Source organism: Thermobia domestica, chromosome 10, assembly GCF_964235325.1.
Source record: "Thermobia domestica chromosome 10, izTheDome1.hap1.1, whole genome shotgun sequence".
NCBI classification, from domain to species: Eukaryota; Metazoa; Arthropoda; class Insecta; order Zygentoma; family Lepismatidae; genus Thermobia; species Thermobia domestica.
The window spans coordinates 120,879,906-120,904,692 of NC_137463.1; the positions used below are offsets into that span (position 1 = coordinate 120,879,906).

General features: G+C 36.6%; 1 protein-coding gene across 1 annotated transcript in view; it reads left to right on the forward strand.

Annotated features, from left to right (window-relative positions):
- The window catches only part of rept (RuvB-like helicase 2 rept), a 53,459-nt gene that overhangs the window by 26,274 nt on the left and 2,398 nt on the right, over window positions 1-24,787 (forward strand). The window contains exons 6-10 of the mRNA XM_081728515.1: window positions 11,414-11,642; window positions 14,970-15,082; window positions 18,073-18,293; window positions 21,243-21,381; window positions 22,192-22,297. Of these exons, the coding sequence (XP_081584641.1) occupies window positions 11,414-11,642; window positions 14,970-15,082; window positions 18,073-18,293; window positions 21,243-21,381; window positions 22,192-22,297 (808 nt within the window). The remainder of the gene's footprint in view (window positions 1-11,413; window positions 11,643-14,969; window positions 15,083-18,072; window positions 18,294-21,242; window positions 21,382-22,191; window positions 22,298-24,787) is intronic.

Below are 24,787 nucleotides of genomic sequence, written 5' to 3' on the forward strand. Positions count from 1 at the left end.
ATTTATCTTTGCAAATCTTTTATTTATTTACATAAGAATGGCAAAAAGAAATATAGCAACAAGAATTAAGAAACATTTGAGAGACTCAAAGGAACAAGATCTAGCAGTGTCAGACTTATCAAGGCATCTAATGGAAACTAAATATTCCGTAAACAAGGTGGAAATACTTTACAAATTGAAAAAAAAAAAAATAAAAAATAAAAAAATCATATTTTATTATTGTAAATAGAACAGGAACCCAGAATTAAACTAGGATAGTGATGCTTTAGTTAAGCAATGGAATAACATAATTAAATATGATAAACCACATAATCAAGCTCGCTCAGAAATTAAAATGTAACTCGTTAATATTCTTAGGGGTTTCTTCTGTGCATCAAGAGGAAATAGTTAAACTCAGGAATTGGCAACACTGAAACAATATGGATGCGAGCAAAGGAAGTTGTAAATAAGGGATATTATGCTCAAAACTTTTCTTTGTTTGTTTGTTTGTTTATTATTTTATTTTTTGTAATCTGTGTTGGTTTTAGAGATTCCTTGTACGAAATTTGAGGAAAGAACTTGATAGCTTACATAAGAAGATAAAATGTAAACACAGGATAGTGAACAGGAATTTTAGAAAATACCAGAAGCGTAATGAGTTAGTGTTTCGATTTTTTTCGTCGAATTTTCTTTCCTAGACAAAGGTAACAGCAAGAGTTACTGAAATATTGGGCTAATATGTAAAAGATGTACAAAGATATTTGGTCTAGGAATTAATTCGTGTGGTTGGTACGCACACATTGAAGCTGTAGTACAAACACAAAATACATAAATACCTTAAGAAAAATATTGTCCATCGCTAGCCACCACTTTCGCCCATCTGTCAGGCAATGTACGGATTCCGTGGCGAAAGAAGTCCTCATCCTTGGAAGCGATCCAGTCAGAGACCCATGTTTCGATATCTTCTGAAGAAGTAAACCGCTGTCCAATCAAATCGTTGTTCATGCAATCGAACAAGTAGTAGTCCGAAGGAGCAACGTCTGGTGAATACGGCGGGTGGGGTAAAACTTCCCATCCGACATTTGTCATAAACTCATTTATGCATCATTTTGGCAATGTGCATTTCAAGCAGTTTAATTCTCTTTTTAATTTAAAAGGACTAGCACATCCTAGCAGACGATGTTACTATGTGTATGTGTTCTCACTCATCGGACGCATGTGGGCGGAGTGACCTTGATCAACACTTCTTCAGCCAATCACAGCTCTGTCCGCTCTTACGTCACTTAACGCGTGAAACCCACGCGAACAGCGAGAGCTGAAGAGATTTAGCGGGAGACAAACTGCTCGGCGCCGGAAGACAAGATCGTACAACAGCTTCTTCTACCCTGCTGCAACAAGACACTGCGTAATAATGTTCTACATTTAACAGAATCGAATTATTTTTCATATTTTAATACACATCCATTATTATTATTCTCTTAATCGTTATTTCCTTGTTTGAGACAATGTAAGTATCAATATAATTAAAATTTTCAAATCGATTGACGAGTATTTTCTGCGATTGTTCATGTTATCTCCCACGCCTCGTGGCTGTCTATCGAGTACATGGTACAAAATTTACTTTTAATTTATTTGTGTAATTTGTTAATTTTCGAAATTAGGATGTTGAATCTTTAGTGTCTTTAAAGTTGTATGTAGAATTTTTGCTTATGTGTAGTCGACGTTGAAAGGAGCTTTCTTCGGATAACTTGTTTCATCGTCAACGCTCGAGCAAACGTCCTATTTACGACTATCAAATATAATGCTTGCTCTAACTGGATCACCATCCTATGGAGTAAACATTATAAAATGGTGCCGAAACCCGGGATATATGTGTCGAAGCAGAAACCTTTCTTTTTGTATAAATGTTCAGGTTTGGTGTTTATGAGTATAGGCCTAGGTATACTTGACGTTCAAAACTTGCTGCGTAATTTTGCCGCCATCTCAGAGAGTTAATAGTACATGAAATTCGTGTCATTGTATCCTTGTCCAGTGCATTCATCCTTGCATACCGAAGCCTAAATCCTGTCTAAAATTAGAGAATTTTTTTTTTTAATTATTTGCAATCTTAGATTTTGGGAGAAATTAGTCGATTATTTGTGTTAGTGAACTTGCGTTATTTGTGTCATCATGGCTGAAGGAGATCTTAAGACGGTAATTCTCGCCATGCAACGGGAATTAACCGCATCCATAAATGAGGTTAAAGAAAATCAGAATAAATTGAACGAAAGTAATGAAAAATTGAAAAGTGATATCAAAAGTGATCTGCAGGAATTACGTAGCGAGTGCCGTGAAAACATATCCCAGTGTAAGGATGATTTGTCAGGTGAAATTAACAATGTGAATGCGTGTATTAGTGCAGTGCGGCAAGAATTGATAGAACGAATTGAAGCAGTGGAATTAAAGTGTTTTAATACGAGTGAAGACATACGTAGAAGTGTACGTGAATTAACAGATGCAGTGCACGATGTACGGGGCACAGTTGAAGAAAATACGCGCCAAGTAAACGACCAACAACGTCAATTAAATGAATGTCACAATAGAGTGGATGATTATGAAAAAAGGTTGCGTTTGGTCGAAAGTCTCGACAAGTACCGTGAAAGCAGAATTCAGAAGTGCGAGACTAAACAAAGTGAATACGGCATAGCAGTGCAAGAGTGTATTCAAGTGTGCCACGAGCAGGGTAAATTTAGCCAGCAGTGTTTTGAAACGTGTCTCCGCGCCAGCGAATTAAGTGAACAAACTAAGCAAGATGTGGAACGACTATCAGAGCGTGTGCAACGTATAGAATTAGCAAATGAGCGTCATGATACTGGAAGTAATATATCACAAAGAAACACAGGTTCCGTGCACAGTGTGAAGCGCGAGAGGAAATCGAGCAGTGAGTCTCAAACGGTGTCTGATACAGAGGAGGAAAGTGATGTAATAAGGAGAACCGTGCCGAGAATCAAAACCGAAAGAGAAAGTCCGCGTATTAAGCGTGCAAGAAATAGTGAAGTTAAAGCAAGGCGTTGTTCGTTGCGATTAGCAGACATTAAGCAACTCTCTACATTTTCAGGTGATATGATGAAGGAAAGTGCAAGTGCATTTTTAGAAAATTTTGGTAGAGAAATGTCGTTCGCCGGAGTGCCTCAAAGTGAATATTTAACGATCATGCCGTTGATTCTTAAAGACAGTGCACTTAAGTGGTACGATTTACACGGTAAGAAGTGTCAAACTTTTCAAGAATTTGTGATAGAGTTTCAGAATGCATTTGAAAGTCCTTTAGTGAAAGCTACACGTCTGCGCAACTTGCGATCTATTCCGTTTGACCCAAAACGTTATAGTAGTGTTGTTGATTTTGTAACAGAGCGTTTTAGTCAAATTCAGGCTCTGGAAGAGTACGAAAATCCAACCATTACGTTGTCACACATCATCACTCTCCTGCCCAAGCGGTACCAATTAGCTATGATGGGTTCTATGCCTGATAACATAAATCAGTTCCTTGCGAGTGTGCAGTCCATTGAAGGATTGTCAGGAATTACTAATATGTACGACAATCAGCGTAATAAGCAGAAACAGCAAGGTGGTGCCGGTGTTAGCGTGAATAATGTAAAAGTAGAACACGGTAGTGAAGTGAGCAGTGATAATAGTGCGCGTCCGAATTTCAAACAGGGATGGAAAAAGAAATTTCATAGACGTGGACGGCGAGGTAATTTTAACAGAAATAATAACAACTCGAACGGTGGTAATCAGTCGCAAGGTAATGGCCGACAAAACACAAGTGCAAATGAAAATCGAAACGAAACGCAAGGTGCAAGGGCAAACGAAAATCAAAGTAGTGCGTCAACTTCGCAAGGTAGTCCGAATCAAAATAATAATTGGTTTCCAACGTTTAATAGAGGTCCTAATGTGAACAGTGGGAACAATCAGCAACGTCAATTTCCATACCAACAAAGTGGTTTTTATCCGCAGAGTTCTGTGCCTTTAAACTAGTAGCGCCCTCCCACTTGGTCGCTGCAAAGGGGAGGGATTTCAGTAGTGTAAACCGGATTACTTTTCCACGTATGTGTAACGAGGAAGATTTACAAGCAGAAGATGATATAAGCAATGATAATGAAGAAGAAGTGATCAAATGTGAATTAGGTCATAATACAATGAGAGTAAAAATTTTGTTAAACGATCAACCCAAAATTTGTCTGTTAGATAGTGGATCAGAACTATGCCTATTACGGTACAATATTTTTCGAGAAGTAACAAAGTGTGTAGCAAACGTGCATTTGCAGAAAGGAGAGCATATCGTTTTGTGCGATTTTCTAGGAAGAAAGAAAAAGAACGTAAAAGGAAGGGTTATCTTACCGGTACGAATTGAAAATGTGGAAGTGCCAGTCGAATTTCTTGTGTTACCAGAACTGCACGAAGACGTAATACTTGGTGCAAACTTTCTCGAGAAATTAAACAGTGTCATCGATTTTAAGCGAAGTAACTTGCGTGTTGAATTTCAAGGAATTAGTGGTGAAGTGCCTTTAATACAGAGAAATAGTGAAAATGTCATTGTAGCCAATGTAAGTGAAATTAAGTGTAAGGTAGCCCCTATTGTTGTGTTGTCCGAGATAAGGGACCTTAATGATTTTTATGCGAGAACGATGAATGTGTTCCGCAGTGGGTGCGCCGAGCCTTTAGAGAAAATTGAAGCTAGTGACTTAGTGGAGGACTTCCCACCGGATCTATATTTCACAGTAGATGAACTAAGGGATGCAGTTACACGCGCTACGCTGTTTACTGAAAACGAGAAAGAAGAATTATTTCAGTTGTTAATGAAACATAGGAAAGTGTTCGCCCGTTTTCCTGGCCTGTGTAACAAATTTCAGTACCGATTAGAAGTGGACACTAATGAACCCATTGTTGCTCGTCCTTATGATATTCCGCACAAATATAAGGAAGGAGTGCGTGAAGAGATCCGAAAATTGCTAAAGTGGGGTGTCATCAGACCTATTATTACCGTTGCACGTAGTATTGAAAAAGAGTGGAGCGTTGAGAATAGTAACAGATTGTAGAGCATTGAATGTGCACATTAAGAATCCAGCTCTACGTGTAGAAAAGTTGTCCGACCTCTTTGCTAAATTTAGTGGAAAACGTGTGCTAGGTACTCTTGATTTTACTAGTTCGTATCAACAATGTGGAATTACAGAAGATTCTATGCCATACTTAGCCTTCTTGTTTGAAGGAACGTTATATGAGTACACACGCATGGTGTTTGGTGTGAAAAATGGATCGTCTGTACTGCAATTGTGCTTGAATAAAGTGTCCCCTTTACCGCTACAAGAGAAGTTAATCAGGTATATGGACGATGTAGCTCTTGGTTGTACAAGCGTACCGGAATTCTTACAGCAGTTAGATGAAGTACTTAGTTTGTTAAGTGATGCGAACATGACGCTAAATTTATCGAAGTGCATTTTTGGTGTAAGTGAAATTAATTATTTAGGCTATTACGTATCTTCAGAAGGCATACGAAAGGATCCGAAATCAGCTGAAGCAATCGAGAAGTTACCAGTGCCCAAAAATTTAAAAATGTTACGCTCATTTCTTGGTGCTGTGCAGTGGCATTCGCGAACAATCAAAGGTCATGCTGTTATTGCTAAACCCCTTTACGAACTTTTAGGGAAGAAAAAGAAATGGAAGTGGGAAGAAGAACACCAAAAGGCATTTGAATCATTAAAGGCTGAATTAGTAAAAGATGTGAAATTACACCATCCACAGTTCGATAAGCCGTTTTATCTCGAAAGTGATGCAAGCAAACTCGGGTTGGCTTGTGTGTGTTATCAAATTATTGACGGTGAGAAGTGTGTATTAGAATATGCAAGCCGTACTCTTAATAAACATGAACAGAACTATGCCATAATTGAGCTTGAGTGTCTTGCATTTGTGTGGTGTATTCGTAAGTGGCATGTTTGGCTCAAAGGAGCGAAAATATACATACGAACAGATCATAAAAGCTTAGTGCAGTTAAAACGTATGCGTAATTGGAATGCAAGACTGATGAGGTGGTCTCTTGAACTTCAATCTTACGATTATGAAATAGAATTCATCAAAGGCAAGACTAACACACTAAGTGATTGTTTATCTCGTATGTTACCAACACAGGAAGATCTAATGGTGAGTGTGAATCCTATACAGGCTGTTCAATCAGAAGTGTTCGATTTAGATCCGTCTACAATTGCGAAATTACAATGGGAATGTGACGAGTACCGTCCTATTATTAGTTACTTACAAGGTAATATAAGTGAAAGTGAAAGCAGTGCAAATAAGAATTCTTTTCGTAGTAGTGCTCGAAATTGGAAACAAAATTACACTTTGGAAAATGGTATTTTGATGGTGAGAGATTTTCACTTCCCAGACAGATTAAAATTGTGTGTACCTCCATGTTTAGTGAAAAATATTTTAATTGGCTACCATGATCATTACGGTCACTTTGGATTTATGAAAGTGTTTAATATCATTTCCCGTATGTTTTATTGGAAAACCATGCGTAGTGACATTAAATCGTACATTCTTGATTGTGAAGTCTGCATGAGGACGAAGGTAGACCATCACCCAGTGAAGTGTTTAATGCAATCAGTGCCAGCGAAAAACATACGTTATTTGGTCTCAGCAGATTTAGTTGGTCCTCTACCTCGAGGTAAACATGGCGAAACTTACCTGTTAACGGTGTGTGATGTATACTCACGTTATTTAGTAGCATATCCACTTCGTCGTGCAACAAGTGCAAGTGTAGCAAAATGTCTTACTGAGTCATACATGCTTCATCTTGGTATTTTTATGAATATCTTAGTAGATAATGGACCACAGTTTATTGGCAAAGAATTCGTACAAGCTATGGAAGCATATAACATCAAAATACATTATACTACGCCTTATCACGCACAAGGAAATGTCATCGAAAGATTCCATGCTGATTTAGAGAGAATTTTGCGTGTGTTGTGCCGCGATTCTCATTCCTCATGGCCAGAATATATTGTGCAAGCCTGTTTGTTGTTGAACTATACTATTAGTGCCAGTTTGGGAATAGCGCCTGCAGAATTACATCTTAACATCAAGCCAGAAGAATTTACATTGTCACATTTTGGAATTGTGAAAAACAACGAAACAGTCAATGAGCAAGAAGGTATAGATTGGAATGGAAAATTAATAATCGCTGATTTACGGCGAAAGAAAATCATTAAACAACGGAACGAAAAGTTGAACGTTCATCAGAGAGCTCGAAGAACTTTGTGTGAAGGTGACTTAGTTTTCTTACGTCAATATAATATTAGTAGCTTGGTAGACAAACGTATAGCCAAACTGTGTGAAGTGTACCGTGGACCTTACTTACTGTGGAAACAAGTTGGTGAAAATGTGTTTGAAGTATTGGATCCGCAAAGTGGTAAATATATCGGATTTCAGAATGTTTCTAGAATGAAGCTGTGGAGACCAACACCAGCTACTAGGAAAAAGTGGCTAGAAATTCTGAAGAAGCATATGGATGAAGAACAGTTCAGTGATATTTTAGAGAGAGCCGAAAAAGAAGCCAACGGAGATTACATGAGCGAAGAAGAGGAAAGTAAAGAAGATCAATTGTGTAGCATCAATAATAAAGATCAAGAAGTGAGAGTACATTCTAGTTTCGTCGACGAAAATGTCTTGTGGTATGTACGACATGGTTATTTAGATGAGCGAAAGTTGTTGAGTTTATTAGAGAAATATTACCATTAGCACTTCGAAGAAGTCAATTTGAATTTAGAGATATGTCAGGAGATATTAGAGTAATATACACGTTTATTACAGTATTCCTTTTGTTGTTATTGGAACAACATTAAAGTTTTACCTTAAGACCTACGACCACATTTCGCCATGAATTTCATGTGCATCGTTTTCTTTTTGTCTTCTATAAAACTCTATGGGGTTTCCTTAGTATAACTTGTTTGTAACCACATCTCTGTGTGTCTTCGTGGTCGTACTTACAGTGGGTAGGTTTATATGGTTTTTGTGGGTTGGCTCTTCTTCATTTAGTCGTCAGACCATCCCTAAGATGGATACAGGTTGGCATCTGTAGACATCTGACATTGCCTCAATATAATTCTCCATCATTCGAGCTTATATTGGTTTATTTCTTTCTTCATTATAGTATTCATGTAATAGTCATCATTAAGGTTATATCTATAGGCTTATTATATTATCTATATATATATATATATATATATATATATATATATATATATATATATATATTATTCAGCATCATGTCCTATATAGGTATATTTCAGTATTAATTTATCATGTACCATGTACTTATTTGATGAAGTTGCACGAAGGCGTTGAGAATTGGTGCGTGCTTGTCGTAGTTTGTACTCGTGAAGTGATTTGGAAAAAAAAAAAAAAAAAAAGAATGAAAGAAGAAATACTTACATTTCTTTTGTTAACCCATCCCAAGTCAACTTCCTTTTAACCATAATTATGTTATTTTAACCTTATTATAGTAATTACATGTAACACGTAAAAGCATACACTTGATGTCCATACACGAAGAATACAACACAAGGAAGAACACACGTAGGTCCAAACAATAAGAAGAACACACATTCTATTCACTTCCACTTAATACGAATGCAGCAGTAGCAAATGCAGCACATTTTAAGTTTTTTTTTTTAAAAAAAAAAAAAGGGAAGAAAGGAAGATGCAAATTATACGTTAATAAGTTTATACGCAATGAGTTACATTATTCCATGCATCTTCATATTGGCGCCGAATTTCGAAATAGTCCAGCCCTATTAAAGGACTATAGCATGCAGAGACCTTCTAGAACTTCCACCGATGGACCTAGCCCTATCCAATGGGAAGAGGATAGGAGCAGAAGATTTAATCGTCGAGTGTTCATTCAATGGAAGAGAATGAACGAAGAGGATGGCCTATGGACTGGACATTGTTCTGGAGCATGGTGTAGATTGTGAATAGTGGACAATTTGGACAGTGTAACGTATGCAGATAGTAAAACTATAAACAGTGTGTTATAAATGAACAGTGAAGTGTTGTTATTCGAACTGGAAAATATATTTATATTTATTTTAATATTCATTTTTCTTTTTATGTTCAATTAATTGCAAAGGTGAAAGTGTTTCTAAAAGTTGAAATTAATTCATTGCTTGAAGTGTTTTCTCATTTTATTCACGTTATTTGCAATATTTTAGTGTATGTGTTAAATATCCAATTTCTTTAAGTATTGAGTGAATTTACATTTGAACTAATAGGACTATAAATATATTTCTATACATTTATCGATATATTACATATTTATGGACTGAATAGACATTTTATTTTAATGAGTGCAGTGTTAACTAAGCATTAATGTGAACTATAACCCAAGTGAAGAGTGCTTCAAAAACTTTATACAGTGTGTCCTCGTCATACGCAAACACAAACTAAAAGTGTTGCCAGGGTTCTTAGGATAAACGTATCTCATCAGAACTTTACCTATCAGCTGTTCGGGTGCCATTTGTCATAAACTCATTTATGCATCATTTTGGCAATGTGCATTTCAAGCAGTTTAATTCTCTTTTTAATTTAAAAGGACTAGCACATCCTAGCAGACGATGTTACTATGTGTATGTGTTCTCACTCATCGGACGCATGTGGGCGGAGTGACCTTGATCAACACTTCTTCAGCCAATCACAGCTCTGTCCGCTCTTACGTCACTTAACGCGTGAAACCCACGCGAACAGCGAGAGCTGAAGAGATTTAGCGGGAGACAAACTACTCGGCGCCGGAAGACAAGATCGTACAACAGCTTCTTCTACCCTGCTGCAACAAGACACTGTGTAATAATGTTCTACATTTAACAGAATCGAATTATTTTTCATATTTTAATACACATCCATTATTATTATTCTCTTAATCGTTATTTCCTTGTTTGAGACAATGTAAGTATCAATATAATTAAAATTTTCAAATCGATTGACGAGTATTTTCTGCGATTGTTCATGTTATCTCCCACGCCTCGTGGCTGTCTATCGAGTACATGGTACAAAATTTACTTTTAATTTATTTGTGTAATTTGTTAATTTTCGAAATTAGGATGTTGAATCTTTAGTGTCTTTAAAGTTGTATGTAGAATTTTTGCTTATGTGTAGTCGACGTTGAAAGGAGCTTTCTTCGGATAACTTGTTTCATCGTCAACGCTCGAGCAAACGTCCTATTTACGACTATCAAATATAATGCTTGCTCTAACTGGATCACCATCCTATGGAGTAAACATTATACATTTTCTAAATAGGTTTTGACCGGTTTTGCGACATGTGGGCGAGCGTTATCATGTTGAACAATAAGTTTATCATGTCTGTTCTCCCATTCTGGTCGTGTTCTGGCCAGCGCTTGCTTCAAACGCATTAATTGTCGTCGATAACGTTCTCCATTCATAGTTTCAACCGGTTGCAGCAGCTCATAGTACACCACACCTTTCATATCCCACCATATGCACAGCATAACCTTTGCACAGTGAATATCTCGTTTTGGTTGTGATGGACCTGGTTCACCTGGTTTCACCCAGGCCTTTTTTCGTTTAGGGTTCTCGTAATGGATCCACTTCTCATCACCCGTAATAATTCGATGCAGAAACCCCTTTCTGCTCTGTCGTTGAAGCAGCAATTCGCAAATGGTTTTTCGTCTTTCAACGTCTCTGTCTTTCAATTCATGTGGAACCCAATGTGACATCTTTTGAATCATTCCCATGGCTTTCAAGCGTTTGGAGACTGTTGTTTGATCAACGCCTAATGCTACTGCAAGTTGTTCCTGCGTTTGACACGAATCCTGCTCGAGCAATGCTGTCAATTCTTCGTCTTGAAATTTTTTTGGCTGTCCAGCTCGCTCTTGGTCTGCCAAGCCGAAATCACCACTTCTAAACCGTGCAAACCACTTCTGACACGTTCGCTCAGCTAGAGCATGGTCACCATACACTTCCACCAAAATACGATGACTTTCAGTCGCACTTTTCTGCATGTTAAAGTAATGCAGCAGGACACCCCGCAAAAACACTTTATCAGGCACAAATTGCGCCATGTTCACTTAACTACAAACTGGTGTTGTTGACGCTTTAATCCACTTCCCTATACTACGAACGATACGCGATGACAGGGGTTTGCAACACATGTGTGGATACACGGAACTGTGGGACGCTCCGTTCGTTGCGCCATCTCTTGTCCACCCGCACGAATTAATTCCTAGACCAAATAAATATTTTGTAAAAATGAATACATTAACGTTTTGAGAAGTTCTTCTTCAAAAAACTTTTTCAGCCTATGCTGCCAGAAAAGCTTCAATTCTTTCACGGCACAGTGTGTGTTTGCCATAGTTTTAGTCCTAATTTTAACGATTTTTACATTGTAGGTGTTGGCGGGTGATGTAATCACAATAGACAAAGCAACAGGTAAAATAACAAGACTTGGAAGATCTTTCACTCGCGCTCGTGATTATGATGCTACAGGACCTCAAACAAGGTTTGTACAGTGCCCAGAAGGAGAACTGCAAAAGAGGAAAGAAGTCGTACATACAGTTACCTTACATGAAGTAGACGTTATCAACAGTAGAACACATGGGTTTCTAGCGCTGTTTTCGGGTATGTTAACAGTGTGAACAATTCATAAAGTGATAAAATTGCTTCCTGGATTAGAGTATATACGCATGTGTTTGATGTAAACTGTTAATCATATTACATAACTGTATTGAATCAATATTCGAGGTAGATCAATAAGTAACGCACAACAACTTACGTAGAAGAAAGTGCAATAGATAACACACCAAGAATATATACAAATTAAAGGCCTGTATTAAAGCTATTTTTCAACCTAGCTGCCAAGTCTCAACACATTTCTTCTGTCATGTCACAAGTTTCCAAAAGGTTGATATAAGTCCATCTTTTGGCTGTATTGCTGTTTTCGCACAATTGATTTGACGTTGTCATTGTTGTTGAAACCTTGGCCAGCCAATTTTTTCATTGGGTCATAAACACGATAATCTGAAGGTGCCAAATCAGGACTGTACGGTGCATGCTCAAGCAACTTCCACCCAAACTTCTCGAGTTTCTCGAGAACAGAAGCCGTAACATGGGGGCGAGCATTGTCATAAAAGAGTTTAATGTTTTCAGCACTAATTTTAGGGCGTTTGTCACGAAGTGCAGAGCGAAAGTTTGCAAATGTTGTTTCATACGATGCAGCATTCACATTGGTCCCGCGATCTAGAATATCCATTAGTAGAACCCCTATCATGTCCCAGTTTTTTAGTCACCTTGGATTTCTTCCTTGGTGAGGAATCTGTATGTTTTCATTGTGTACACTTTGCTTCAAGCATGTAGTGGGACAGCCAGGACTCTCGTCCTATACCAGGTGGTTCAGTTTTCCCTTATGGTAGTCTCTTTCGCACCCACCGAGCACTCACTTTACAATATTTCAGTTTGTCATGCAGCACATATACACTGTACCGTACGAAATGTTAAACATGTTCTACAGTGTCTGAAGATGGATTCGCCGTCATTACAAATTGCCTCTTCAATGGCTGTGTTTGATGCTGTTACTGGACGCCCAGCATGGCAAATCCTCAAGATTAACATGGACCCCTTTAAAGAGTTTACATCATCTGGAGGTGCTGCTACGGTACAGTCTTCCCAATACGCTTGTACCATTTCCCTGTGAATTTCACTCGGATTTTGTCCTTTTGCATAGAAAAATTGAACTACAGCTCTCTGCTGTACGCGAGTAGATCACTGTTACTCATCGTCGTTGCCCAGTTTTTCATGCTTCTGCTGCTGGAGGCACACTTGATCGAAACACTGCCGACTACAGTGCGATCTTCGAAGTTTTTCTGTTTCAATTTTCATATCCCAGATCCGTATAATATCGCGTAAAAAATAGTTATGCGTTACTTATTGAACCGCTCTAGTAGTTACTTGACGTAGCGTAGTCATTTTAGAAAGATTTTTCGTAATATTAATATTGTGTGCGGTAATTCTGACTACTATTTTCAGTTAGAATCAAAGAAAGTTTCCAAAACGAACTCGACATAATATATTAGAGGGAGCTCCAATAACAATTTATAGATTTGATTGATGGAGGATTAATTTGTAGCTCTGTAAGAAATACGTTTCTCCTAGTTATTTACGATGACTCTTTAGGTTTGTTTAGCTGGTTTACTTTTGGACATTATTTTTAGAGCTTTATTCAGGTCTCTAGTTATTTTTAGAACAGTGATGGTCAAATGTGGCCCGTGGACCGAATCATCATCTGCCAGTATGTTTTACCTGGCTTGCAAATAAAAATTCAAAATGCTTTCTTAAAAAGACGTAACAGTAAATATGTAGCTGATTACCATAATATATCTGACTCGAGAGTTGCTTTTTAGCGGTGAAATCATTACCTTTTGTTTAGGAAATCCATTCTACATGAAAATGCAAATTATCGTCCATATAATTACCCTCAGATGTTCTTACCTTAGGATCTACTTGGCCGACACATAAAACAAGAAGCAGAATATGGAGAAAAGATCAGAAAACATATGATTTACGTACATTTAGCGAACCTTGACCTTAGGGAAGGGGAAATGTCGGTTGAAAAGGAACCGTAGGTTTGGTTCTTATTTTGTTCGGTGCGTGAGAAATTGGCCATCACTGATTTATATTAATAAGTAAAATCTTGTATAACACACTTGCGTTGCTAAACTAGTTGTGCTGGTCATCAAAAGTAAATAATTAATATTTGTCAAATTATACTATGCATAAGGGCATGTAATGTGTATTTTTTATTTGCACTCATTTAAGATGCTGAATCTTCGCTGTCTTTCTGTTAGCACTTTCATATTAACTCCCATGTGCCTCTCATTCAATTTCCTCTTGGTTTTTAACTCTAAAAAATCTGACAGAAAGTCAAACAAAGTTCGATTAGTCTACGTGCAGTATGAGGTCAAATAAGGCAAATCTCAAGTATGAACAATTGTTGATAAGTCTAAAATTTTAGTAAATTTGTTTTAAATTTCGTAATTAAGACGCTGGAAACATCTAATGTCCATGTGGTATCAGTTTGTTATGTTCTAAGTATTGAATAAAGTGAAGTTAAACAACATCTTCCTATTATTATCGGAAGATCTTGTATTAATTATTTTTATTTCAGATATTAGTTTATTTAGAGCAGACAGATAATCTGATGGGACTCAAGTCCATGATAAAATTCGAGGTCACTTTGGTGCGATTCTTTTATTCAGTAAATTAAACATAGAAATGAAGTTAATGTAAGACTTCCATAGATCTAATAGGCCTGAAATGTTCATAAAATGAGTTTTATCAGTATGATAAGGTACAAACGGAAGACATATATATGTAAGATAAAATGTTGTACCTAAAAACAGGTAAAAAATTTACTCTCAGTCATTTCGATGACATTACGCAGCCGTCATTACCAAGGCTAAAATGACAAGATAATATGACTTAGAGGAAGCAGGAAAACCTCAAAATTTATCTTCTTAACTAAAATTCTTTGTTCTTTTACACAGGGATAATGAAGGCCACGTATGTCGTCGACTAGGTGAAATTTTCTGGCTATTTTCAACGGAATAATGAGCACAATATTTTATCTTTAATTAGATGTTTGTTGTTTGTACATTATGATACATGATTCGAAAGATGTTACAGTATAATTATGTAATTTGTGTATGCATTGAAAAACGGTGGAGACAATCAATGTTCTCTTACACGATATATCATTAATGTAGTGGGATGTCCAAATGTTTTCTGAACGCCGTAATACTTACCTCAAGAATAAAATATAGTTGCTCTGCGAATGGGCTGAGTAAGGTAGGGGTCGTGTACCGACACGGTAAGCTTAAAACCTTGCTTAGATTCCGCACCCAGTAGGACTTTTTCACTCGTTGAATGTTATTATGTAATATGTGATTGCAGGTGACACTGGAGAGATCAAAGGGGAGATCCGCGAACAAATTAACGCCAAAGTTGCTGAATGGAGGGAAGAAGGAAAAGCTGAGATTGTTCCAGGAGTTCTTTTTATTGATGAGGTAATTGTCAGTTGCTGTTTATTTCCCAAGAATTTTATTTGTTATGATACGTAGAATTATACTTAGATTTACCATTTTAAATCCCTGTAGACAACAGCAGCGTTTCAAACTGAAATTAAGTTCGTTTTCAGGTTTGTGAAAGGATAAGACAGAAAAAGGGATTAAAATTAATAGGCAAACCTACATTGATCCCTCCCACGTATAGGTAATCCCAGTGAAATAAATTTTAACGGAGATAGCATCTAAACATTCTCTTACAATGTTGCCGAATTATTTGGTTTCAGAGTTGCCATGCAGGTTTTTCTTTTCAGTTTAATTAATTTCTCTCCTTATTCCATCAAATTCCAAAGACAAATCGCATGTAGGCTGAAAACCTCATTTGTCATTTACAGAAATGCACATGTGGTACACGCAAAAATGATTTTATATTTGATTTCATTCATGTGTAATATAATAACAATGCAATTAAGATATAATTGATGTTAAAATAATACCATAGTCTTTCCGAAGGAACATATATGTACACTTTTATTCACAAAAACCGAGAGTGCCTTCCAGAGACTGTCTCAAAAATTGACCCAAAATCCTTACGAATGCTGTCAGAATTACAATTTTTTGTGTTAGAAATTACTGTCTGAATCAAAACGTGTTAATCTCGCAATTACAATAGACCATCTGCTTTATTTGGTAATACATCCGTGGAACTAATGTGACAAACGTAAGCAGATTTCACTGTAAACATGTTCATTTTGCTGCAATCATTATACGTGTCCTGTCCAATAAATACGCGAACTGGTGTCATAAACACTGTATTTTACAAAGTAATGGTATATTAATCTTATCCCCTTCAGAATACTCCCCATTTGTTACAATACACTTGTCCTACCTCCTTGTCGATTGTTGAAAACACCCCTTCAAGTCATCAGAATTCAAGCTCTTCAGGTGCCTTGTCAGTTCACGTGTTATCGTCTTCACGTCGTCCCAGTGCCGCCCCGGCATGACCATTTTACATTTCGGAAACAAAAAGAAATCACATGGGGCGAAGTCTGAGTAGGGATGGTGATGTAGCGTTGTGATCGAATTACGGATCAATATTGTCTTCAACACAGGAGGTCGCCGGTCGTCTTGGCCTTACCTCATCCTTGCAGTCTTGATGACCCTCACTGAAACGCTTGATCCATTTGAAAAGAGCTGTATTCTTCAGTGCGCAATTTCCATAAACAGCCCTCAACATTTCATGAATTTTCTGAGAGCTTTTTCCAAGTTTCACAAAAAATGTTATGTTGTTTCGTTGTTCTATCTGGTCATTAATATCCATCGTCTACACGAACAAAAACAGGACATCACAAAACCAATGCCAAACTGTACGCTCTCCTCAGCTGTCTTGCGGTTACTACCACTTCAATGGGTTCCCTGCCAACATAGCAAGTGCGTATGGTCTGTCTTCAACTCAAGGTCTCCCTATTAGCTCAGTTCACGTATTAGAGAGACCACATGCAGATAGTTACCAAATAATGGTAACATCTATATAATGATGGACGTAATATTTGTGTGGTATTAACATTAATATTCGGGCGTTGCAATTGTCATGTGTTAGTAGTGTTGGGTAGTAGGCAAAGCAATAATTCATCTTTTGTACTGTCTTCTACGGAAGATAGTGAAGATTACTAGCTGAATTTTGTGCCTACTCTCTTTCTAGGTACAGTCATTGAGAAAATAAAATAATGTATTATATATACTGATCATATATGAAATAGTATATATTTATGTCGACAACTGTAAAAGAATCAACTAGTAATCTCATCGCCCTTAAGCAGTAGGCAGCAGACAAGTCTTTTTTAAGATATGCCAGGGGTATGAGAAGTCCGAGGCCATAGCCTAACTCCGTTATGAATGAAGATACGAAAAAATAGAAAGAGAGGAAGATTGTTGGAAATGTGAAACAGGTGGTTTTCAGTCTAAAATGATGGAATTTTTCCAATCGCACCAGCCGTTTAGGCTCCACATTGATAAGGCGCCCTATGTTAAATGAAAAAGCAATGTTGCCAGTACAGCAGGAGAATAACAGCAATCCAGCATTGTTGGGAAACGAATTTGAGGTTTTCTAGAGTCCTGCACGCAATAATGTGCTCATCTATTGTCACTTTTGCGTGCGCTTACGTTCCATTCAAACAACCTGCTGAACTGGAAACTTTTTCATTTAATTTCATTTAATATAGGGCACCTGACGTGTTTAGCCAAAATGGCTGGTTCGATTTGGAAAAATTTCACCTCTTTAGATTGAAAACCATCTGTTTCCAACAACTTTCCTCTCTTTCCATTTTTTTTTTTTTTTTTTCGTATCCACTCTTAACGGGGTTAGCGTATGGTCACGGACTTTTGATACACCCAGTATATTAAAAAAAAGTACTCATCATCAGTCATCATTAACAATAATTACTTTCCTGTCATGTTAAAGAATAGTTGACTTCTATCTCTTTTAGCATTTGTCAACATCAAAGAGTTTGTTGACATTGATATTTATGCTTATTCTTTAAACATATTTTTCCGTCTAAAAATTATCTCGAATTAAGTTTTCTGCTTTGAAATCTTAACGCGTTTAGGATCGAAAACATTTCTAGTGGAAAATACAAATGGAAGTGGAGCTTCCTTGTGGCTATATGGTTAGGGTACACACTTCCTGCACAGAAGATCGAGGTTCGATTCCTTGTTGGACTTCAGGTAGTTCGGATCCCACGTTAAGTTATAGGTGTACGTCTTATGTAATCTCGTTGCTGAAAGGGATACTGAACATCAAATCAACCAACGAGTAGAAATGTTTAATTATCTAGGTATTTTGTGATTTACATAGAGAAATGTTTGTCCGATAGAATATCCAGCCTTGGATGTGCAAATTTAAATGTTGTTTCTAACTTCGCAAATTGATTTAAAATACTTGAAAAATAAAATTAATAGTAGATCTGAGAGCTTGTTAATTTTTGTCCACTTAGGTTCATATGCTGGATATAGAATGCTTTTCATTCCTGAACCGAGCTCTTGAGAATGAAATGGCCCCTGTAGTAATTATGGCAACTAACCGTGGAATTACAAGAATAAGAGGAACAAATTACAAGTCGCCTCATGGCATTCCTATAGATTTGTTGGATCGAATGATTATCATCAGCACGTCACCGTACCAGGAAAAGGAGTTGAAAGAGATACTGAAAATAAGGTAAATGTAGTTTTACAAGTATTTATAGAAGAAAAATAGTGTTTCAGTAATTTTCCTGTTTTTAATACAGAACCATTAAAACAAGTAAAAGTTAGAAATTTGATCAAACTGAATGGAAGGAATTTTTTGTAATGAAAAAAGTATTCTGGTAAACTTGAAATAAATTTAGTTCCTTTTTTGTCTAGTTTCGTGAATTCTTACAGTATTCTTCTGTACATATGTATGTATGTGCCATTACGTACGTAGGAGCATATGAGACTTCAAAGAATTCCTACGTATATATATATTTTTCCTTTTTTTGTATCTATGCCAAGAATTTTCAACATAGGTTTCAACATAGGTTTTTATTATATATGTAGAAAATACTTTTTTATTTTTTTATTTTTTTTATTTTTTTTATTTTTTTATTTTTTTTTTTTTTTTTATTTATTTATTTGTTTGAAGTTTGTGAGTAATAGGGGTAGCCTACACGTTTTTCAGGTTCTTTGAATTTAGGACCTAGAATTCGATTGCAAGATTTTTTTTTTTCCCCTTTTGAAGTACATTCATCTATATGTTTTTTCCAGTTCAAAAGTAACAAGCATACTTATATTGTGTTCGAAATATTATTGACAAAAGAAAAATAAAGAAATAAAAGACAATAATCAGGTTTAAACTCTCAGTTATTTTATACAACTATGGTCTACAAGCTCCGTTGATTGGTTTCTTATATAAGACTTCCCAAAGATGTAGGTTTATTTCATTTTTTGCTATAAATTACCGTAATATTCTCAGTAATAATTACGAAAATAATAGCATTAGTTTATATATATCAGGGGTCATAGCGAATCACTTTTTTAACTAAAAGTTACTTTTTTCAAGTTGGTCACTAAAAGCTACTTTTTTGGGAGGTAAAGTGACTTTTTCGTGTGATTTATGTTTTGCATTGGCAGTTTTCTAAGAAAAGTATAAAAATAAATGGAAAAAGGCAGAAACCTGTTACTCATTAGTCTTCTGAAAGCTTCAGTACTTGCTGCCATATGTGAAACAGTCAGCTTTATTCTCACTTCAGCTTTTATTCTTTCTAAAGCACAGTGGATGCTTAAGCTCTCAAGGTGGGGTTGAGAACCCTTCTGTGTCTATTCTTTCTGCTGTCATAATAGACTTTCAGTTTTCTCTCATAATAGTTAACGCTCCGCTCAACGTTGTGTGTGTGTGTATGTTTTTGTGTGGTTCATCATGTTCGTATCGTGTTATGCTTCTTGTATATTCTTCTTAAGAGTAGGTGATGAATTTAATATTTCATGGCTTTGAAAACTCTCAATGCGAAGTTAAATATAATGTCTGGGATGAAGAAATTCGGAAATAGGCCAGAACTGATTCCACTTACTCAGAAGCTTCTTACATCTGCTAAGTCTGCTTACCGTAACTACAAAGCATACTTAGAAAACCTAAAAAAGGAGGAAGTTCAAAAAGAAGAAAAGGAGAAAAGATGAAAGCAAACAACAAACAAAGAGAGAGGTGATGGAGGATGGAGAAATTGACAAAGAGAAAAGGGGACATGATGAGATTTTGGTCACTTTTTCGTGTGCTTTTGGCAACTTTTCAACTATTTACAAGAGACCAGACCACTATGAGCCCTGTATATAAATAACTTAAGAATAATTTGAGATTGCATAAAAGTTGTTGTTGGAAACAGTCATAAATGCATATAGCATGTGTTGAAGTATTACCAGCGAGGGCTCAGACCCAATTGGAAATGTCACGTGAACTCGGTGTCTACAGAGTGTCATCTAAAGGGTCTGGCGATAATTCCAACAGGGTGCAAACGTCTTTCGGAGGTTTGAAGACATACCGTCCTCCATTCTACTGAGTACTTCTATCCTAAAGGGGCGACTGTTACATCTAACAGCCAGGCGCAATAGACAACAGCACTTCAGATCTTGGTAGAGATCTTGCAGCTGCTTCAAAGACCACCATTTCAAGGTTTACAGTATACATTCGGTCAGCTGAGGGACATCTATATGCAAGACGATTAGTAAGATGTGTTTCAGCGATCCTGTTGCAAATAAGAATCCATTTGAATTGGTACAGAGAAATCACACGTAGACTCAGAAGCAATGGAGTCATGTCCTGTTCACAGATGAATCCCGGTTAAGTCTCACTTGTGATTCCCGACGGGTATTCCTTTGGAGAGAGCCTGGAACATTACTGAACTGGACCATTACAAGGGTGATGGAATCATTCAGAGGTCATGAACGTCCCTGCATGTCTTCACATGGAGTACCATCACAGGTGTATGGTAGGGGGATGACATCCCGGATCAACTTGTTCCTCTGTTTTGAGTGTACTGGGCCCTGAATTCATGTCACCATCGAGCTGGTTTAGTGGATAAATACCTTGAAACGCAAGACATTGGATGATTCAATTGTCCCAGTCGATCACCAGATTGGAACCTATTAGAACGTGCATGAGGCAAGCTTGGTAGACAAATTGACGTCGTCATATGGCCCCAAGATCCATTCCCTAACTCAGAGAGACACTAACCCAAGAACGGCTAGCCTTAACACTGCTACTTATTGATAATTTCATTCTCAGCATGTAGGCATGTCGTGTTGTGGAGTGAGCGGAAATCACACACACTCTATTGATGTCTCTATACGTAGCCCTTTTATCGTGGAATACTACACTGTACACTTTTGTTCCTGTTGGCTGTTATTTGCTATTCTTCACAGTTTTTCAGTCTGTTACCATCGGGAATTTCACTTACCACCAATATTTGGATGGTTCTCTGTGTGTTACCACATTATTCTTAACTTTTGCACAAGCATATATATAAATAATAGGAAGTGCAAGTTTGTGTAATAGTTACCACATTATTCTTAACTTTTGCACAAGCATATATATATATATAATAGGAAGTGCAAGTTTGTATCTAACGAAAATATCTAATAGAAAGATCATTTAAAGGTGCGAAGAGGAGGATTGTGAAATGTCAGACGATGCCCTAACTGTTTTAACACGGATTGCTCTTGAAACTTCCTTGCGCTATGCCATTCAGTTGATCACAACGGCGGGACTAGTTAGCAGAAAAAGGAAAAGCACAGAGGTAAGCATCCATTTTTTATCAATCGTCAGCAGTGAGTGGTGTTTTTCATTTGTAAGTGCATATACGTGTATGTTGGTAAATTTCTTTATTGCTACATAGAACTTAAACAGCGTAGTAGAATTCAATGAATGAGGTGTCAATAGACTTCCCATAATCTCACAAATTATTCTGGGTATATGATAACACTTAAAATTCAAATGGCGGTTCTAAACTCCATATAGTTCATCTATGTGTGTGTATGTATGCAAATTGATAAGTCGGTAATATTTTATTATTATTGTTATATCTACATTGCAGCATCTGTTATATCTGCATTGCACCTAACTATTATTGTTATATCTGTTGTTGTTGCTAAATGGCAGCAGCCTTGCTAAATCAATCGGGTTGAGTACATGGCATCAAATTCAATGTGGTGGACGCTAATGCTACACTAAACTTTCTCACTGCTATGTAATAGCATACTCGCCTTCGATATGGGACCTCGGCTGGATTTCCGGTCTCATACTTAGAACTTACGGTTCGGATTCCACGTTACGCTGTAGTTTATGAGTCACATATCCTCAGTCTAGTGCTGAAAAAGGAAGTTACAGTCCAACCAACCAAGTGAAACGCTGTATTGCCCGAACACTAATAATTGAACATTTTGTGTTAGGTATCAGAGAAATGGCTTAGTAAGAGAATTTCAAATATCAAAGCAATAAACGAATAAATCATTTTGTTTAATAAATGAGCAATTACTTCTTAAATTTCTTTAAAAAACTATTTCCTATTGATTATATATAAGTTTATTTAAAATATTTATTTTTTCAGGTAAATATTGATGATGTTAAGAGAGTGTACTCATTGTTTTTAGATGAAAACCGATCTACCCAATTCTTGAAAGAATACCAAGATGAATTCATGTTCAATGAAATGGGTAAGAATATTTTTATTATTATTCTCTGTCCTAGTTGATTAACCTTGAGTGATCCTAACATGTGTGCATACAAGGTGCAGGCCCGGATTGATATATTGTGCGCCCTTGTGTTCTAAATAATTTGCCACCCCCACCCCTCGCACAAATTTATGTCTCAAACAAGGAAACAAGCCGTGATTTTGCAAAGATACCAGCCACTTGTTGAGTAGTAGTTCAGGTATTACAAGTTACGAAAGGTACAACGTAATTTTAACTGGCCTAATCCTCTCAATGATGATATGATGTGGTGTTCTGCCCGAAGGTAGGTGACCATTGGTGGACGTCACTGTGAGACACCAATAATTATTGGTAATAAGTGATAAGAAAAATAATTGTTTACATTATTCACCGTCAGTAATGGTTTAATAGCATCTATATAAAACGCGTACTGCAGCAAAGAGATCAGGTCGAGAATTGCCATTGCCAAAGAAGCATTCAACAAGAAAAGGCCACTTTTACCAAGAAGCCTTAATATTGTACTAAGGAAAAAATTGGTCAAGCGCTATATAAGGAATATTGGACTGTATGGTTCAGAGACTTGGACATTACGGAAGTTAGGGAAGAAATATTTAGAGAGCTTCGAAGTGTGGTGGACCCTAGTGATGGAGGAAGATAGAGAAAATAAAATGGACAGAAAGAGTAACAAACGAAATGTTTTAAAACAAATAGGAGAGAAGAGGACGCTTCTAGCCACCATCCTTCGTAGAAAGGCTAATTGGATTGGACAAATCTTGCGAAGTAAATGTCTTCTTCATACCACCATAGAAGGAAAGAATGGGAGGAAAACGAGTAATAGGAAGAACACCACAATCGACGATTTGAAAAATAGAAGTAAATATTGGGAGTTAAAAGAAGAAGCTGAAAATTGAGAAACATGGAAAAACCGTTTCCAGGCCCAAACTTAAAAAAAAAAAAAAAAAAAAAAAAAAAAAAAAAAAAAAAAAAAAAAAACTTAATTAGTCCCAGGACCTGCCAAAAGTCAGAATACTTAATAATAATAATAATGCAATAAGCTGTCTTTGTGTTACGCTTTTCAAGGTAAACTCGAAGACCATAATAGGTAGAAATATGAGATTTTAATATGATTTAAAGCTCTCAGAGAGACGATCCAGATGACCTGTTTCAGGTATCTACGTCACACCTGAGCTGAGATATGGGGATGCAAAGTCCCCATAAGAATAACATGGGGACATTTTAAAAATAATTGAAAAATACCAATATGAGAGTTGAATTCATAGTTTTTCGGTTTGCTGAAATAAATAATGACAGTTTTAATCCAGTTCAAGTTCAAAGTCATACTCCACTCCCCAAGGAGGTGGCAAGATTTTAAAAGTAATCGAAACCGACAGATATTAGTGTTGAATTCATAGTTTTCGATGTCCCTGAGTTTAACGGCATCAGTTTTCATGGTGTCCAAGTTCCTCCTCACCCCTTGACGAGGAATAACTATTTAAAAATAATGAGATAAGCTAACTAAACAGTAACTATTGTAATTAGAGCGAATTTAACACGTTAACATATTTTCTCCCTCTTGGGACTCTGTGTGTTGCTAGTTTAAATATTACTTTATAGTAAATCTCAAAAACAATCCAAAATTTTGCCGCCCTGTGCTAGAGAACAGAATACCTAAATACGGGCCTGACGAGGTCAGTGGAATATAGGGTTTTTCATAATGATCTTCCCGATTACAAACATACGAATAACTCACGGGGGTTTGTTAACACACGTATACATGAAAGTAATATCAGTCACTAATGTATAGTTACCACTTTACCGCTAGAACGACAGTAACAAAGACAAAAAGGAGTCTATTATTAGTGTCTAACGAAGTTTTAGGAGTAAGTTTGGTGAAGGTCATCCCAGCAGACACTGTGTTTGAAGTGGTACTCAAATTTTGAGGCAAGCGAAAATTGTCCAGCTGCCCATTGGCAGGGTTGAAAAAAATTACTTTTTTAAATAAAAAAAATTGTGTGTGTTGATTATTTTGCTTTAAAGTGTTTTTTTTATTTAAATCTTTTGATTAAAAAAAACAATAAAATTTAAATGATGTTCCGTTTTAATTGGTAAACTACGAGGGTTTCAAGTTTCTTTATTAAATGATGTTAGAATTAAATCGAGATCAGAAATTTCCTAATATTTGTGTTGTGTTTTCTGCAGCAGTACAATATTGTTCATCCAACATATAAGAGAGAACGCGGTCACCGTGATCTTGCGAATGCAATCACAATGATTGGACGAAAGCAAGATAATGTATGGTTAAAATGTAGGGCTGATGATAAGCATCCAGGTCAATCCAAGTTCTAACTATGTTTTAAAATTCATTTTAAACGGCTCAGCTGTTTTTGGTTCACATGCCAACTTATTTTCAATGAGGAGTTCATATACTGGATTCCATCTCCTTAACATGAAAGGATCGTGAGATACTTGTATAACTCTCCTTTCCCCTGAGAA